Below are 17,237 nucleotides of genomic sequence, written 5' to 3'. Positions count from 1 at the left end.
TGCTTTTTAAGCCTTAGGACATCAAAGGAGCCCATCTGGCCCAACGCAGAGACTGAGACTGTATTTCTTCTTTATTTTTCTTTGTTTAAAATAAAAACAATACACTCTTTCCCTTCACTTAAGAAAAAAAGTTACCCCTTCCCTATGTGACCCCAGCAAAGGGTGATTCCAATCACTCTGATTGGGCAGAGGGGTGGGGGTGGGGGGGGCAGAAGCTAAGGCTTCCTGGAATCCCCTCTAGGCTCAGACCATACCCCCTCCCCCCAGTCTGCTTCCTTTCACATCATCAGAGTGAATAGTCCCTGGGAATGGCAAGAATTAATTAGGCTCAGGTCTCAGGGGATGGGGGTCTTCCCTCACCCTCTTAATTTAGTCTAAGTTGGCTCTGGTCCCAGCAAAGCTTCCATCAGGGTTTACAAGTGGGGAGGCAAAGGGTCTGCTGAGATCCTGCATTGTGAGAAGGGAAGACCAGAAGCTCCCTGAGGGCAGGGACTAGCTCTGCTGAGTCTCACATCTACCCCCTGGCTAGGCCTGGCTCCGAGTTGGGAGGGGGTGAAGGTTCATCAATGATTGGCCGAATAAGTGGGCAGGACTCAGTGGCATCTAATTAGGGTGGTGAATGGGAAGGCAAGGGGAGAACCCAGCAGGCATCCCCAGTGGGCCTCCCATCTCTCCTGCTCATTCTTTCTCCATCTTCAACCCCACTGGATCTTCAGTGAGTGTGTGAAGGATGAGTGTGCATGAATGCACAGAGTGAGAGAGCGACTCTGGCTTGGATACACACACTCCTCTATGTTTCTCTAACTGGTAACCCTTTAGCTTCAAGCAGTGAAGAATCCTGAAAAGTGGCTTTGCCTGAAGGGTTTGGCCAAAGGGCCGGGTCTGCTCTAGTTTTGGGGAAGAATCCAGGAATGGTCTCTTCAATCCAAATAGCTTATTCGGTGGCATCTGACAGCCTAAGAGTAGCCTCATGAGCCCAGAGTGGCTTTGGCCAAAGTTGTCTTTGTAAGGGCTTCTCAGGGGATGGCTTCCAACCATGCTAAAGACCAAAGAAGCAGCATCTCAAGCCATAGCATGGAAGATCTTGGCTCCATGCAAGCAAGGCCTGCTTGGTCAACCCCCTGAAAATGACTTCTTGAGGTGGGGAGGGACAGGGGACTTTTGAGAGCAGCAGGGCCCTTCCACACAGCCCCCTCCCTCCCAACACAGTCATGCTGAGGATGGATGAGGTGTCCTTTCCCAGAGAGCCTCAAGCTGGGAACCGGAGTGGGGTAGGGGGCCTTCTGGACAGTCACGACCAGGGTCCTAACTGCTCACTGAGCCTCCTTTAAGTGCTTGGTTCTACAGGGTCCCCCCTGGGGGAGGAATGGTGGCAAGGATACCCTCCCCTCCCCCCAAACTGTAAAACATTGCTCACTATTGCCCCATATGCACAAGGCCCTTAGCTCAGAGGCATGAAGTCAGGGAGTCACACAGGAAAACACAACTACACCTACACACACACACACACACACACACAGACACAGAGGAAAGGAGTCACACCTACACAGAGATCTAAGCACAAGGGCTAGTCAGCCAGACACATACACTCAGCCCTCAGCTCAGTGCCTGGGATACAGAAAACACTTAGTAAATGCTTCTTGATCTCACTGACAGCCCCTGGAGGCAGGCGATCTCACAGGGTCACACTTTGGGCCCTCCTGACTCTGGCCCCTACTCTGTCCAAGACTTTGGGTTAATTATACCCCTATACCAGCTACCTGCTGGGAGCTGCTTAGAGTCCTTGTCCAGAATGGCATGAGGATGGGGGAAGGCTCTTAAAGGAAATTTCAGATTCGTGAGGCCCTCCCTCCTGGCAGTTTCTGAAGTGTGTCCTTCTCTTTCTGTCTTTCTTCCTGGTCCTTCCTGACCCACTTCCAGCAGGAGAGAGGGTGGGCAGACTCGGGAAAATGAAAAGGGGTATTTGGAGGGTCTTGGGGAGGGGTGCCAGAGGCAGAGAGTGTCATGGGTCTCTCTATGGCCACAGTCATGGGGGCAGTTGCCTTTTCCCCACCAAGGTCCTGAAGCTCCAGGCCAAAGGTCAGCATCTTCTCCCAGGCAGTTGGGGGCTCAATGACAGATCCTCTCTGTCATCTCTCTCTGGAATGTCAAAAGCATGGACAAAGAAAGTCAGGACTGAGGATCCAGAAGGCCCTAGGCCTCAAGGCCTGTTCCCCCCCCCCCCCCCCCCCCAGTACATTCCTCCCTTGAGAAGGCTGTGATCTGGTACTCAGTGAGTTCTCAGGGCTTCATGGCAATGCAATGGTAATGGGAAGGGTTCCTATATAACGAGAATGATCTCTGCCTCTCCATTTATCTAGTTGGCACCATCAGAATTTTATACATGAGGCTTTCTTACAGCGAACTACCCCTAAAACCATTAAGCACCAAACAGAATGGCCAAAGACATAAGAACGTGGACAGATCTGGAGAGGAGGCTGGCACTGCCCCTGATGGGTAGAGGACAACAGAGTGTCCACAGGAGGGCGAGCAGAGTCTCCCCCAGGCTGGACGATGCTTCCTGCATTAGATATGAAAACATGAAGCCTACAGAGGCAGTTGAGGCAGTGGGCCTGAAGACAGGAGAATTTTGAAGGGTTCAAAGTCTGGCTCGGACATTCACTAGCTCTGTGATCCTGGGCTCTTGCACCCTCAGTTTTCTCCTCCATGAAATGGGACTAATAATGGACTTTAGGATGGGGCGGCTAGGTGGCGCAGTGAATAGAGCACCAGCCCTGGAGTCAGGAGGACCTGAGTTCAAATGCGGCCTCAGACACTGAACACAAAAACTAGCCGAGTGATCTTGAGCAAGTCATTTAACCCCAATTGCCCTACCTTCCCCCCTTCAAAAAAGCAAAAAAAAAAAAAAATCATGGACGTTAGGGGGTGGGGAGTAGTTTGTAAGCTTTGAGGCCCTGGAGAAACAGGCATGATGGGCAAGGAGGCAGGGGGGCCTGGAAGTGTGGGGGGAAGCCTGAGGCCTGTCTTACCAGTGGCTCGAGCTCCCGGTGGTCCACTAGGCTGAACTCCTGGATAAAGTAGTAGAAGTGCTTGTAGCAGGTGTTGACATGGGCCTCGGCACCCATGGCAATGATGCCATCAAAATGGTGGATGTAGACATGAACAAAGACACGGAAAAGGCGGGTCAGGATCTTGGTGCACACTTGCTGGAAGTTCTTGGGGAAAGGGACCCCTGCAGGTAAGTGAGAAAGAACTGATTCAGAATCTAGACCCCTGGAATCCAGACCCCAAGATATCTGCGCTCCTAGACATCTGGACCCCTGGATGTCCAGAACCCTAGACATTAAGACCCCAGAACGTCAGGATCCCATACACAGGGCCCTCTGGACCCCTAGATATCCAGGACCCCAGGACATAAGGGCCCTTGGATATCTGGATCCTGGGATATTCAGGCCCTTGGACATTGGGACCCCTGTACTATGGTCACCTCATATGCACCCCAGCCCCCATTTCCAAGCTCATTTCCCTGCAGAAGAGCCAAAATACCGGGGTTCTCTGCCCCATTCTGAAGAAAGAAGAGGAAGAAATCCACCTCCCATTGATGCCTCACTCTGAGCCTCTGGCCCAGCCCACCACTCCCTGCCCCTGGGATCCTGCCTGTAGTTTTATTCTAAGAGCAGAGATTGAAGGAGAAGGAATAACTTAGGTCAGGGGTGGGGAACCTGTGGCCTGGAGGCCACACATGGCCCTCTCTCAAGAGTGGCCCTTTGACTGAACCCAAACTTGTGGAAGTTTTGTGGCTCCATGGCACAGAGGGAAGCCTGGAGGGGTGGGTGAAGAGAAGCCAGGCTGTGAAAGGCTTTCAATGACAAAACACACAGGACATTCTATCTGAGCATGGAGCTTATGGGAGGCCACTGGAGTCTAGTGAGGGGGTGGGGGACCTAACAGGGTCAGTGGCTGAGTGGAAAGAGCCTCGAGGCAGGCAGACCCACCAGCAGCGACTACCATAGTCCAGGTGTGATGTGGGGAGGGGGCCTGCACCAGAGTGGGGCAGTGTCCGAAGAGGGAAGGGACACGGTGCAGGAAGATATTCCAAGCTTCGTGCAGGATTAAATCAATATATGGGGTAAACTTGAGTGAGGGGCCAAAGATAGTGACTGGGAAGATGGCAGAGCTCTCACGGTAACTGGGAAGTTCAGAAGAGGGGGGTTTGAGGAGACAGGGAATGAGCTGTTCTGGGCACTTCCTTTGTAACTCCTGGGTCTCAGAGAGCTTTCTGGGGCATTGGGAGAATAAGTGACTTGTCCAGGTTGAGTAAAGACTGGATGTCAACCCAGGTCTTCCTGATGTGAAGGCCGGCCCTTTGTCCACGATGCTGGCCTGTCTTACATGTTGAAGTTTGATGAAGGAAAATGTAAAATCTTACATTTGGATTTTAAGGAAATCAGCTTTTTAAGTATAAGATGGGGGAGGCATGGTGAGGGTGCAATTTGTCTGAAACAGATGTGGGGGCTACAGTGGGCTCCAAGCTCCTTGTCAGTCAATAGCATGATACAGTTCAGCCAAAAAAGCTGGTAGGATCCCAGGCTGTGTTTAGACAGCCAGCGACAGGGAGGCAGCCGGTAGAGCACCAGGGCTGGAATCAGGATGATGTCTTCCTGAGTTCAAATCCGGCCTCAGACACTTACAGGCTGTGTGACCCTGGGCAAGTCACTTCACCCTGTTTGCCTGAGTCTCCTCATCTGTATAATGAGCTGGAGAAGGAAATGGCAAACACTCCAGTATCTCTGCCAAGAAAGACCCAAATGGGGTCATGGAGCATTGGACAGGACTGAACAACGTTAAGGATGTGGAATCCCTCTGTCCCCTGCCCTGGCCTGGCCACAAATGGGGGCTCGTGTTGTTCAACTCTTGGCCTTGCATTCTGGGAAAGACCCTGATAGGCCGGAGTGTGGCCAGGGAAAGGCAATCACAATAGGGAAGGGCCTTGAGTTCCCCATCCCTACCAGAATCACCTTCATCACACATGCATGTGGTCTCTTCTCCTCTCTAAACACCATCACCATCTCCCTTCTGCCCACTACTTCATGTTTAGACTCGTTTTTCTCCCTGGCATTCAAGGCTCTCTGTGATCTGGCAGCACCCTGCCTCATTCCATCACCCTCCTGCACACACACTAAGCACCAGTTAAGTGGGATGACAGTGAGAGGAAGGTGCCCTGACCCATCGTCAATCCTGCCTCTGGGCCTATGCCAAGGTAATGAGCTCCTTATGGTCCTTTTCTGTCTTTACCAGTTTCATTTGCTTCAATGCAATCAACATTTATTGAGTGCCTTCGACATGCCAGGCACAGAGCAGCCAAAATGATGCAGTTTCTGCCTTTGAGGAGCTTACACCTTCCTGTTGGCTTGGCTTCCTCCGGGTCCTTCACGATCTCGGTCCACTGCCACTGATCCCAGGATGCCCCCTCCCTGGGCTCCCCAGGCTTCCAGCATCTTTCCCATTAGATCTCATGTCATGCTGGCTTTGTCCCTCTTGAGTCAGGGAATGTCATGAGTACTGTGGCCTGAGTGCATCCCCTCATGAGACTGACAGTGCCATAAGGTAAGGGCCCAGAAGAGACCAAAGCTGTATTTCTTCATCCATCCCCAAGCACAGGTCTCTTTGTATTGCAGACACCATATGTCTTAATAAGGGGTTGTTGAATTGAACAGGCAGACTTTCTCCCTTTATTCCTGATGCCAAATCATGACCCAAGCAGGGCTAAGATTTCTGCTTGATAGTAAGAAGGACTCTCTAACACTCCTGAGGCAGCCTTCTTAAGTAGTGAGCTCCCTGTCATGGGAGATAGGCAAATAGAGGCTAGGTGGTCACCTACCTGTTGGAGATGCTGTTGATAGGGTTTTACATTGGAACTGGATGACTTCAAAGGGTCTTTCCAACTGGGGACTCTAGGGTTCTGTCATCTTACTTAGAAGCAGTTACACCCATGTTTTTCTGGAGAACAATGTTATCTTATGGGTGTGATATGGAATGGAGTATGTATATGGAAAAGGTCAGGGTCAGAGTGACTGACTGAGGCCCATGATTGGCTCAAAGGGTGGGACCAAGACAGCAAGGGAAGCAAGAAAGCTACACCAAGGGCCCAAAGATTATCTGGCTTGGGAATGGCCAAGAGAAGGAGGGATCAGTTCAGTTCCCAGAGGCCAGAAGAAAGACCATCTCCACCTGTATTTGGAACCTAGCCATCATGGAGTCTGCTCTCCCCAGTGACTTGTATTCCCAGGTAAGGGAAATCATGTAACCTAGACACTAGACATGTAGGACACTGAACTCCGCAGAGTCCTGGGGCCATGTCCAGCCTCTGCTTAAAGACCTTCAATCTGTAATTTACTGACCCATAGGTGCTTCTTCTCTGGTGGGGATGGGAGGTGGCTCTTGAAGGCTTTGCCAGTGATACAGAACTTCTGGTAGACCCTCCCAAGCTAGAGAGACTTTGAGTCAAGCCTCAGACATGGAGCAGGCCTGTTGTCTGAGAATCATGGAATCTGAGAAGTGGAAGGGACACATCCAGGAAGAAATCTCCACTATAAGACAAGGAGTTTCCAGTCTCTGCTTAAAGACCTCCAGTTCACCAGATGGAAAAATAGCATGTCTTCCTCCAAAGATGGGGAGCTCACTGCCTCCTGAGAGAGTCCAATTCACATTAATAAGTTCCTGAGATAGCCCAATCCACTTTAGTGTGTTCCTGAGATAGCCCAATCCACTTTAGTAAGTTCTTCCTGACATCCAGACTAAATTGTCATCTTTGCAACATCCCCCCCCTCCTTCCACTGTTCCTAGTTCTGAACTGATGGACCAAGCAGAACAAGGCTGATCCTTCCTCCATACTATAGCTCTTCAAATACCTAAGACAGCTCTCATGTCTTCCCGAGCCTTCTCTCCTCCACGTTAAACACCCCCACTTCCCTCAACAGATCCTTCTGAGACATGGGGGCCCAAAGCTATTCCCCATTCAGGCGACTGATCAATGTCCATCTGAAAACTGTAGGGCCCAGAAATGAACCTAGTCTTCCAAAGAAGGCCTGACCCAGGCAAAGAGTTGATCCCGGACCTCCTGGCCCTCTGCCCCCTGCCACACTGTCAGGAGTTGTGATTGCCCCAGGAAGCTATGGCTCTTTCCCAGGCTCAGAGAGCTAGGGCTGCAAAGCACCTTGGAGGCCTCTAAGAGGTCACCTTAGAGATAATAAGGTGATAAGGGAAGCTGCTTGACTAAGGTTACAAGGCAGTGACTAGCAAAGGCAGAATTTGAACCCATGTCCTCCGACCACATCCAGCATTCTTCCCACCACTGACTGCCTCCCTGCACTTAACCTTTGGTTTTCTAGGCCAGTTTCTCCTTGTCCCTTTAACAGCATGGCCCCACCCCTCTCTGGCCTCAGCCATTTCCAGACTTTCTTGGGTTCTACTTGAGACCCTAAGCTCTCCCTCCCCGGTGCCTTCTCCAGCCCTGATAAGGGAGGGTCACTTCTTGAGGGGATGAGTGGAGACACTTGCCCGAAGCCACATGTGGCCCTCTAGGTCCTCAAGTGCAGCCCTTTGACTGAATCCAAACATCACAGAACAAATTCCCTTAATAAAAGGATTTGTTCTATAAAACTTGGACTCAGTCAAAGGGCTGCACTTGAGGATCTCAAGGCTGCAGGCTTCCCACCCCTGAGTCCTAGCCCCGCTTCCTTCTCAAGGTAGGACCCTCAGTGTCTGATGAAACACTTTTGGTGTTAGGGAGCTCTTACTGGGAAGACCCAACCCAGTCCAATGACCTTGCCAACCAATATGAAGGCCAGGTACTGGGGGAAAGCATTGAAAAATATGGCTCATGCCATAGAGTGAGAACACTGCCTGCGTCCACAGGCCACAGGAAGATCCTACTCCCCAGAGAGGAAGCTGGGCTGGGTGGGGAACAGGGTTGAGGCCCCACAAGCTGTTATGCCCGTGCTATCTTCCTTTAGCTGATCCCCTTCCTCCCCACCCCCACCAGACCAAGGTCAGGGATACCTCAGCAAGTGGGTGGGTTGGAGATACTCAGCCTAAAGTCAGAAAGCCAGCTTCTGGACAGAGGAGATAAGTTGAGTCTCCAAGGAGGAGGAGGACGTCATCACTGTGTTCTTTCCTCCCAGGAGCTCCAGTGCCCCCCCTCCAGGGCTAAGCCTTCAGTCAGGGACTATCATCGGGTGGAGAGGTCACAGCCCTGCCCTTCAGGAGCTCCCTAGAGGCCCAGAGCTGCCCCCTCAGCCCAGGGGCTCCCCACAGCAGGGCTGTGTCTGTCCTCTTCCCCCTCCACAGGGCTTCCTGATGTCCCAGTCTTTGCCTCCCTCCCACCCTGGCCAGGGCACTCACCCACTTGGGTGGGGAAGACGTCCTCATTGTTGATGAGCCCCTCGATCCAGTCCATGAGCAGCGCCATGTAGCGAGGGGCGGGCAGCTTGGCGGGCCGCCGGTACTGTTGCTCATCCTGCCAGCGGTACTCATAGCGCGGGCCGCCCGACATCACGGGGCAGCTGGCCTCCGTGCAGCACTCACCCATCGTGCCATAGATGAGGTTGATGCGATTGAAGAAGTCCACCACGTGCACAGCCAGCCAGTCGTTGATGCTCTCCCCTGGCGGCAGCCGCACCACGGCCCGCAGGTCCAGGCCCGACTTCAGTGAGGCCTGCGCCTTCTTGTAGAGCTCAAAGCGTTCAGTGCCCGGCTCAAAGCGCTTCCGAGGCCGGAATGTCTTGTCCTTGTTGAACACCTGTTTCAGGCACAAAGCCATGGCTGGGAGCTTGAAGTGGCTTGGGTCTATAAGAAAGAGAGGGTGCTATGAGAGGCTAGCCCCCTCCCCTCAGACACCCTGCATGTCACTTGAGATGCTTATTGTGTGACCCTAGGCAGACTTCATAACCTGGCTGAGCTTCAGTTTCCTCATCTGTAAAATGAGGGGTTTGGGAATGATGGTCCTTAAGGTCCTGACCATGTCTGGATCTGATGCCTTCTTTCATGCTGTTCCTGAAACCTGGGACGGCTGCCTTCCTCCACTCCCCCCCCCCCCAATACTAAAATCCTACCTATCCTTCCAAGTCCAACCCCCACCTCGTACAGGAAGCTTTCCTGATAGAATCCATTGACATTTATTAAGCAGTCATAGCTTGCCCCACTCAAACCTCTCCCAGCAGCTTCCCGAGCCTTCACTGAAGCCTTGCATGTCATCTGCATAGAGGCCAGGCAGACCCTGCTAGAAGCTGAGCTCCATGAGGAAGGGGCTAGGCTAGCTTCACTGGAGACCCTTCTCCAGTTTCCCTATGCTATATGAGGGCCAAAGACCAGGCCCATGCCAGCCACCCTTGATGCAGACTCCTGCCAATGCTGGCACTGCTCTGCAGAGAGGCTGGGCACCTAGAGCACAAGAACTTTCAGTCCTGAGACAGGGGGCTGGATATGATGGCCTTGGTGACCACAGCTGCCCTGTGCTTTGTGTTGGTTGGCAGTCGGACACTTCCTCCTGGATATCCCATTGTCCTTCCGGCCCCGGGGATTCCCAGGGCATGGGGGAGGGAAGTTTCTGCCCAAAAACTCTTTCCGGTTTTTCTAGCTGACAGAGGAAAGAGACCAGCAGGATGTGTGGGCTGCAGGCTGGGGAGGTGGGGAGGGAAAGAGGAGGGGCCCTCTCGGAGGATGACAGGAGCAGCCACAGAGGGGAAGGACTAAGTAGGCTGTGGGGCGGGGAAGGATGGGCTTCCTCACCCAGGAAGAATAATTCGGCCAATATATGGCCAAACCCTGCTCCATTCTGGGGAACAAGAAGAGAAATCAGGCATCACCCATCCCTGCCAAGGATGCTGCTGGCGGGCCAGGCAGGGAGGGATCTGCTTATACCCAGAACTGAAGGACACCATGGGGTACAGCCTCAAGAGACCTTCTAGAAGGAATGGCCTAATCCCAGAATCCCTGACATCACATCCCCAACAAGACATTCAGCGTCTGCTTGAAGACCCCAGAGCAGAGGGACCTCACCATCTCTCCAGCCCTTTGGAGAGAGCTCTCATTGTGGGAAAGTTTTTCCTGGCTGTCCCTTTGTTTCTGGGTCTGGCTCTGTGGCCAAGGAGAACAACACTCATCCCTCTTCCCCCTGGCAGATCTCCAGATACTTGAAGGCATCTCTCAAGTCTCCCCTGAGTCTCCTCTTTTCCAGATTAAACATCCCCAGTGTCTTCAGCTGAGACACCTGTTTCAGGAGGCCTTACCCTGGAGACTACAGTGAAACAGGTGGGGCAGACTCATGCCCTTCACCTTCTGGGTATGGCCGTCCTCTGGACACTCCACCTTATCTGTGGTGCCTAGAACTGAACACAAGCTTCTCCTTGTAGTCTGACCAGAGGGACTCTCCCCTCCTTTGTCCCACTTTAATAAAGTCTGGGATCACCTTCACTTTCGTGACTGTTATACCATACTGCTGACTCACAGGCAGAATCCTGATAAGCCATGGACCATGCCCTCACTCTTACCCCCTTTAACACTGTACCCTTTTGACACTTGCAGATTCAATCTGTCCAGTATTCATTCCTGAGCACTTTCAGGGCTCTTTCTCTGCGACTCTTGAAGGGCTGGCATATCATGTATTACTCTCTGTGGTGGTGGACAGCCTGGCAGGGGTATCCCATCTCTCCTAGCCTGTGAACTCTCCGAGCAGGGACTGATCACAGGCTCAATACTCATCTAAAGGGACCTGGTTTCGCACAAACTAAAATTGCCCTCCAGCCTTGGTCAACTGTGTTAACCCTGTGTTCGGTTAGTCATGGGGGCTGGGGGAGTAGGAGAGTAGATGACTCTGCAGAAGCTTTATGTAGACACATCTGCTGACTCTGGGTCCGGATGGTTCACTTCCTTTACATATGAAAGGCTGACCCCTTTAAATATGGCTCTACGAAGTTCCCCTCCCCCCCCCCCAGTATTCTTGGGCAGAGGGAGGACACAGAGCCAATCCATGTTGGTCAGACATTTCCCATTCTCCTATAGACTTGACCATCCCTGGTCTTCCAGCACTGAAGTCTTCTGGGCAGAGGACCTTTAACGCATTTCACAACCTGGTTCTTCCCTACCTTTCTAATCTTACATATTACTCCCACCCATGTACTCAACCATCCAGTTACACTGGCATTCTTGCTGCTCCTCAAACATCACACTCCATTTCCCACCTCCTTGCCTTTGTACAGGCTGTCCCTCATGCCTGGGATGCTTTCCTGCCTCACTAAGGCTTTCTAGTTTCCTTCAAGACTCAGCTCAAGTCTCACTTTCAGCAGGAAAGGCTTCTCCTAGTATCTCTGACTGCAAGTTACTTTCCATCCAATCTGGATCTTCTGTGCACCTAGTAATTTATTTCCCTGTCCATCTCCCTGGGGCCAAGGAGAACAACACTCATCCCTCTTCCCCCTGGCAGATCTCCAGATACTTGAAGGCATCTCTCACGTCTCCCCTGAGTCTCCTCTTTTCCAGATTAAACATCCCCATTCCTTCAGCTGGGACACCTGTTTGTTTCCCTTATTAGAATATAAGCTCCTTGAGGGAAGGGGTGTCGTTTTTGCCTTTTTTTTATCCCCAGTGCTTAGCACAGGTGCTTAATAAAGGCTTCTTGACTGACTGTCAGTCCAGAGTATACTTTCCTCATTCTAGTTTTGTGCCTTCCAACTCAAAGGCAGAGGATGGACGTGGAATGAGACATAAAAGCAGTTGACATGTTGGCAGATGTCCAGGGGGCCAGGTCAGAGGGGACCGAGGACCAGGGAAAGTAAATGGTACTGAAGGCCCTTCGCAATTGGGCTCCAGTCTGACTTTCCAGCCTTGTTTCTCTCGACTCCCTTCCACACACTCTGCGTTCCAGCCAAACACCCAGCTATCCCCAGACTTCACCCTACACCTAGCACCTCCATGTATCCAAACAGGCTGGTGGTCACGCCTGGACTGCACTCCTTCTCCTTAGATCTCCTCTTGGAAATTTGGGGGTTTGGTCCGGGTTCTTCTGAAGAGGCTATTCTCCTTTCTGAGGCCTCCTCTCTGGAGGACGCCCAGGGAGATGGACAGGGATGTGTCTGACTCACACAGCCCTTCCTGGCTTCCATCAACGTGGACACCATGGGGGTTGGTCAGGGGCTCTGCTCACTCTGCTCCCTCCTCTCTGAGGAGGGGCCCAGAAGATACAGTTCTCCTAGGCTGGATGGGGCAGGGGTGTGGGTACCCTCAGGCCAATCTCTGCCAAGGGATAACCCAGCCCTTCTCTGAGTTGGTGCCTCAGTTATGCTCTAAGCAAGCCAAGCCCTCAAAAACCTGGTGAGGTTTTTTTTTTTCTTTCTGCAGGGTCCTAGTGATTCAGGCTGAATTCAGGGGGGTGTCTTATCCACTGGTGGCTTCCTCTTATACCTCAGAGCTGAAAGTGCCCTTGGAAATGGCCTCATCTGGCCCCTTCTTCTGAGAACACACAAAGATTAAATACTCAGGGTCATCTCACTGATAGACTGGCGTCCTTCCTTGAAACACAGAGACCTTCAGCAATGCTGACAAAGCACTTTCTGAGTTAGAACAATCATTCTTACTTTTCTGAGGAGAATGACCAGGGATAGCTGGGGCTGGGCTTGAAGTCAGCTCATTTGGCCATTCTGCTGCACTGAGTCCGCCTCTGTCTGTCTCACACACACACTCTCACACACACACATATACACACAGAGACACATGATATATACAATACATATACACACACTTACACACAGACACATATAGACACATACAGACATACACACTCACACACATATACACACAACACACACATGCATGATACATACACACATACACAATACATACACATGCAACACACATACATTCACACACATATGCCATACACACACAGACCCCTTCCTCCCAAGCAGAGCTGCTATTTAAGATACAACCCTGAAGCCCTCCTTTCTCCCCTTCTGTTTCCCTCCCAGGAAGGGGGGAGCCCCAGGGAGACAAATCCATGAGGGAGACTCAACCCAAGCCCACCTTTGCCTTCTTCCTGGGCAATTTCTGATTCTCTTTTAACTCGGGGCCAGCATAAGTCAGCTCTGTCTTCCCTAACCCAGGGAGCCCTTGGAGAGAGTCAGGAAAAGACCCCTAATGAAGCGCCAGAGACTGACCCTTGTGGGGGGCAGGGAAAAGAGGTCCCAGAGAGGTGAGCCCTCAGGGGCCTCCAAAAAGAGAAGCTGCTTTCCTAACCCAAGCAGAGGGACTGCATATCAACCTCATCGGGAAGGACTGAAGTTGGCTCTGGTATGACCACATGGAGTTATGCCTGGCTGCCTCTTTTTTCCTAGGTCTTCGGACACAGGGCCATTTGGACATTTGGGTTCATTTGGACAAGGCCGTATCTGGGGCCATGCTGAGGGGGGCAGGAGGATGAATGGGGCAAACTTTCTAGCTTGAGGAGGGAAGAGGCAGCAAGAGCAGTAGTTGGGAGCCTGCCTGCCCATTTCTCTGAGGCCTTGAAGTGAATAAGACATTTTCCCCATAAACCCCTGGAAGGTAGAGAGTATGAAGATGAATTGTCTTCATTTGACAGTAGAAGGAACTGAGGCCCTGAGAGGCAAAGCTGCCGTTAGTGTCAGAAGCGGGCCTCTTTCCTGACTCCTGGTTCAGGGTGGGCTTCTGGAGGTGACTAGTACCAGAGACAGGGCTCAGGTGAGAGGCTGGCCAGGGGCAGCACTCCTCCCTCCCTCCCTCCTGCTCCACCCTTTGGGGGTAAATCGTTAGCCTCTCTGGGCTTCTTCCAGAAGGGGAGGGGGGGAAGATTCCACTTCAGTGCCTCTGCAGGCCAGGTCTGTGCACCAGGGGTGAGCCCCTCCCCAGGACAGGGGCTAGTTTTCTTGGGGGGTGGGGAGCTAGCAGCTTTCAGCCTAAAATATGATGCTCCTGCGATCCAATGGCCTTTGCTTGGGCACCAAACAGAGAAGGGGAGGTTCCCCCAAGGCCTGGGCTCTCATTCTTGTCTCTGAATCCCCAGAGCCTAGTGCAGTTCACATGCAGGTGCTTGCTGCGGGTGGACTGAGGGACCTTGCTGGGAGGTCTGGGGCAGGGGTAGTTTTTCTCCTTTGGCCTCAGTTTCTTCCTTTGTAAAATGTAGAAAATAACAAGGGCTGATCCCAGCTGTGAGACCCTCCCTGGGCTTTGGTGTGAACTCAGGGAGATGGGAGAGCAGACAGTTCTTTCTTTGCAAACCGAGAAGAATCACTTTGTTTCCTACCTCCACTGGCCCCTCCCTAGATTCAGAGGATCCCAGAATTGGAGTTGGCAACGATCTCAAGAGTATCTGGTCCAACCCACACAAGAAGAAGTCCCCCAAAGACAAGGGAGCATCCAGCTTCTGTTCAAACCCTCCAGAGAAGGGCCACTCACTGCCCTAGAGGCAGCCCCTCCCTCTCTGGGACAGCCTCAGTTGGCTGCTTGGCAACTCTCCTGCTCTCCCAGGCCAAGGCTAATCCCACACATCATGCCCACCAGGCCAGCTAGGAGAACTCAGCTCAGGAGGGTTCCAGAGAGGCCCCTGTCCTCTCCTCACCTCCATATATTCACACCTCACTGCCAACCCTGAACTAGCCCAGCTTCTCCTCTAAGCACTGGCTGCTGGGCCTCTGATTTCCTCTAGAGGCCTTTCAGGGCCTCTTTTGAGGGGAAAAAACAGACCTTTGAGATAGGACACCTGGACATGTGGACCAGGGCAAGGCCCTGGTCTTGCTTTGCCTCAGTTTCCTCAAATGTAACAGACTCCCTGGTATATCTTAGGGTCCCTCCAGATCTAATATTTATTATGCAGAGCCAGGTCAGGGCCTGGGGGTTTCCTGGGACCCCAGAGAAGTTACCCAACAGTTTGAACTTCAGTTTTCCCCTTTAGGAAAAGGGGAACCATGAGGCCAGCCTGCCTCAAAAGACTGGATGAAATTGAGCTATGAGGCACCTAGGCCTCATCTTGACTCCCCTCTGCTCCTACTTCCCCAGCTCTAGGCCTCCCTGTGCATCAGGGCAGCATGTCCTACCTTACCTCTGGGTCTCAGTCACTTAGGCAGTTCAGACATGGAGGGTGGGGGAGGAAGGCCACTGCCTTGGGAATCTCTAGGTGCCACTAACTCCCTTAGGACTTGGGCTAAGTCCCTTCCTTTCTCTGGGTGTCAGTGTCCTTCCTGGTAAAAACAGCCAATTGACTGCAGCTTCTTCCAAAGCTCTGCCTCAAACGCACCTCCTCCAGGAAGGCTGCCCTGCCCTGCCCTGCCCAGACCAGCCCATATGAAGTCACTCAGAGTGGGGCTGCCCTGGAGAGGCACAGGCCTCAGGTATTGTCCCATCTACCTCCCCCCAAACAGTCCATTTTATAGAGGGAACGACTGAGACACAGCCAGGGGCTTAAGAGGCTCCTGGTGGGAGGGTTAATACAAGTCCACACTGCTCTCACGATTCAGGGCTGCAAGGACTCATATTAACAGAGAGGCGCTCACTGACGCCCTGGTTGGTAGGGGCTATAATCGTGCCCATTCTCCAGAAGAAGAAACTGTCAGAGCTAAGACTAGAGTCCAGGGCGTCTGCCTCCAAGCCCCGGCCTCTCTCCACCAGCCCATCTGCCTCTAGGCTCTGATACGCTGGGTGAAGCATATCCTTCTTAGAAAGGGGGTTTCCTGAGGACGGAAGCCTGGATTCCCCCACCCCTGCGTCCGTGACCCTCGCAGAGCGGCCCCGCCTCTGGCCCCGGTCCTAGGTTCCCCTAGGCGCTAGGTGCCTGGTGCAGCTCAGGCCGGCCCCTCCAGGAGGGTCGCGGTCCAGCTCCGGACGCCTGGGGCTCCGCCCGGCGCTGTGGGTGCGCTGAACCCTGGCGGTGCCGAGCCACATTTCGGCGGGGGGCGGGGTCCAGGGGTGGGGTGTGGGGGGGGGTCACTTACCGGGCAACGACCGGGCCGGGCGTTCGAGGAGGCGGGTCCGGCTGTCCGCCCGTCTGTCGGTCCGCCTGCCTGTCCGTCTGTTCCTCCGCCCGGGAGCTCACTCTCTTCCGCACGGGGCCGGCCTCGAGCACTGGAAACAGCTGCAGAGAATGTTACGGCTCGCCCAGCCCGGCTGAGGATCAGGTCAGGGGAATCTCGACCAGCCCCGCCTCTGACCCCGCCCCCGCCACGCTGCCAGACCTGCCCACGGGCCTCCGGCAGCCCCCATCCTCCGCCCCTTCCCACACTCGCTCTCTTCTCGCAGCTGTTCTCCATCAGCTGCTGTGGACCACTACTCAGTGACAGGGCCCTGGGCCCTGACCCTGGTCCTGATCGGAGCCTGGGTCCTGATCCTAGTCCTGACCCTGACCCTGACCCTGGACTGAGCCCTGACCTTGACCCTGGTCCTGGGCTGAGCCCTGACCCTGATTCTGGTCCTGACTGGAGCCTGGGTCCTGATCCTGGTCTTGGCCCTAGTTTGAACCTTGTCAATGGCTCCAGACTAATGATAACAGCAAGAAGAATATTTATGTAGCAACTACCATGTGCCAGGCACTGTGCAGTCTTTACAAATATCTTCACAACAATCCTGGCAGCAGGGTGCTAATTATAATCCCCATTTTATTCCCATTTTACAGGTGAGGAAACAGGAAAACAGGTTAAGTGACTTGCCCAGGGTCACACAGCTAGTAAGTGTCTGATACCAGATTTGAACTCAGGTCTCCCTAGCTCCAGGCCCAGAACTTGATCCACTCTACAAGCTAGCTTCACCTGAGTCCTGACCTTGGTCTCAGTCTGGGCCCTGGTCTTGACCCTGGCCCCACACTGATCCCTGATGCTGGTCTAAGAGTGTCCTGTCCCAGATAAGGCCTTGACTCTGATCCTGATTCAAAACTGAGTCCTAATCTGAGTTGAGGCTTCAGTTTGGGCCCTGACCTAGCTCCCAGATGTGACCAACTGGACTGGCAGTCCCCCTGCACTAAGAAAGCCCTGAGGGGCCAGGGATACAGGATTCCCAGCCCACCAAAGCTTCTGGCTGCCTGCTGCAATCACTCCACACAGTGCAGGGTTCTTCCTGGCTCCTGCATGTCCAGATTCTGTCGGGTGGCTTCTTGAGTAGTAAGAGCAGAAGGGAGACCTTGGGGGGGATATTTGTTAGCCATTGGACCACAGGAGAGTTCCTTCTCTCACTTCACCCAA

General features: G+C 53.1%; 1 protein-coding gene across 4 annotated transcripts; it reads right to left on the bottom strand.

Annotated features, from left to right (window-relative positions):
- Positions 1-53: 53 nt before the first annotated feature.
- Positions 54-16,224, bottom strand: LOC138165375 (MOB kinase activator 3C). 4 transcript variants are annotated; one of them, XM_069093644.1, is made up of 4 exons: positions 15,999-16,224; positions 8,404-8,847; positions 3,030-3,232; positions 54-2,139 (listed from the first exon to the last, which is right to left on the bottom strand). In XM_069093644.1, exons 2-4 carry the CDS (start codon positions 8,819-8,821, stop codon positions 2,110-2,112), a joined length of 651 nt encoding a protein of 216 aa, XP_068949745.1. In that variant the 5' UTR covers positions 8,822-8,847; positions 15,999-16,224; the 3' UTR covers positions 54-2,109. The 4 variants fall into 4 exon arrangements, with proteins under 4 accessions (XP_068949745.1, XP_068949746.1, XP_068949747.1 ...); XM_069093645.1 differs by lacking the exon at positions 15,999-16,224 and adding an exon at positions 15,110-15,267; XM_069093646.1 differs by lacking the exon at positions 15,999-16,224 and adding an exon at positions 15,105-15,263.
- Positions 16,225-17,237: the final 1,013 nt, after the last annotated feature.

Source organism: Petaurus breviceps, unplaced genomic scaffold, assembly GCF_028583685.1.
Source record: "Petaurus breviceps papuanus isolate PSGF00001 unplaced genomic scaffold, PetGlider_PUasm1.0 208, whole genome shotgun sequence".
Classification (NCBI taxonomy): Eukaryota; Metazoa; Chordata; class Mammalia; order Diprotodontia; family Petauridae; genus Petaurus; species Petaurus breviceps.
The sequence above is the reverse complement of the archived record's forward strand: the minus strand, read 5'-3'. Positions and strand labels throughout refer to the sequence as shown.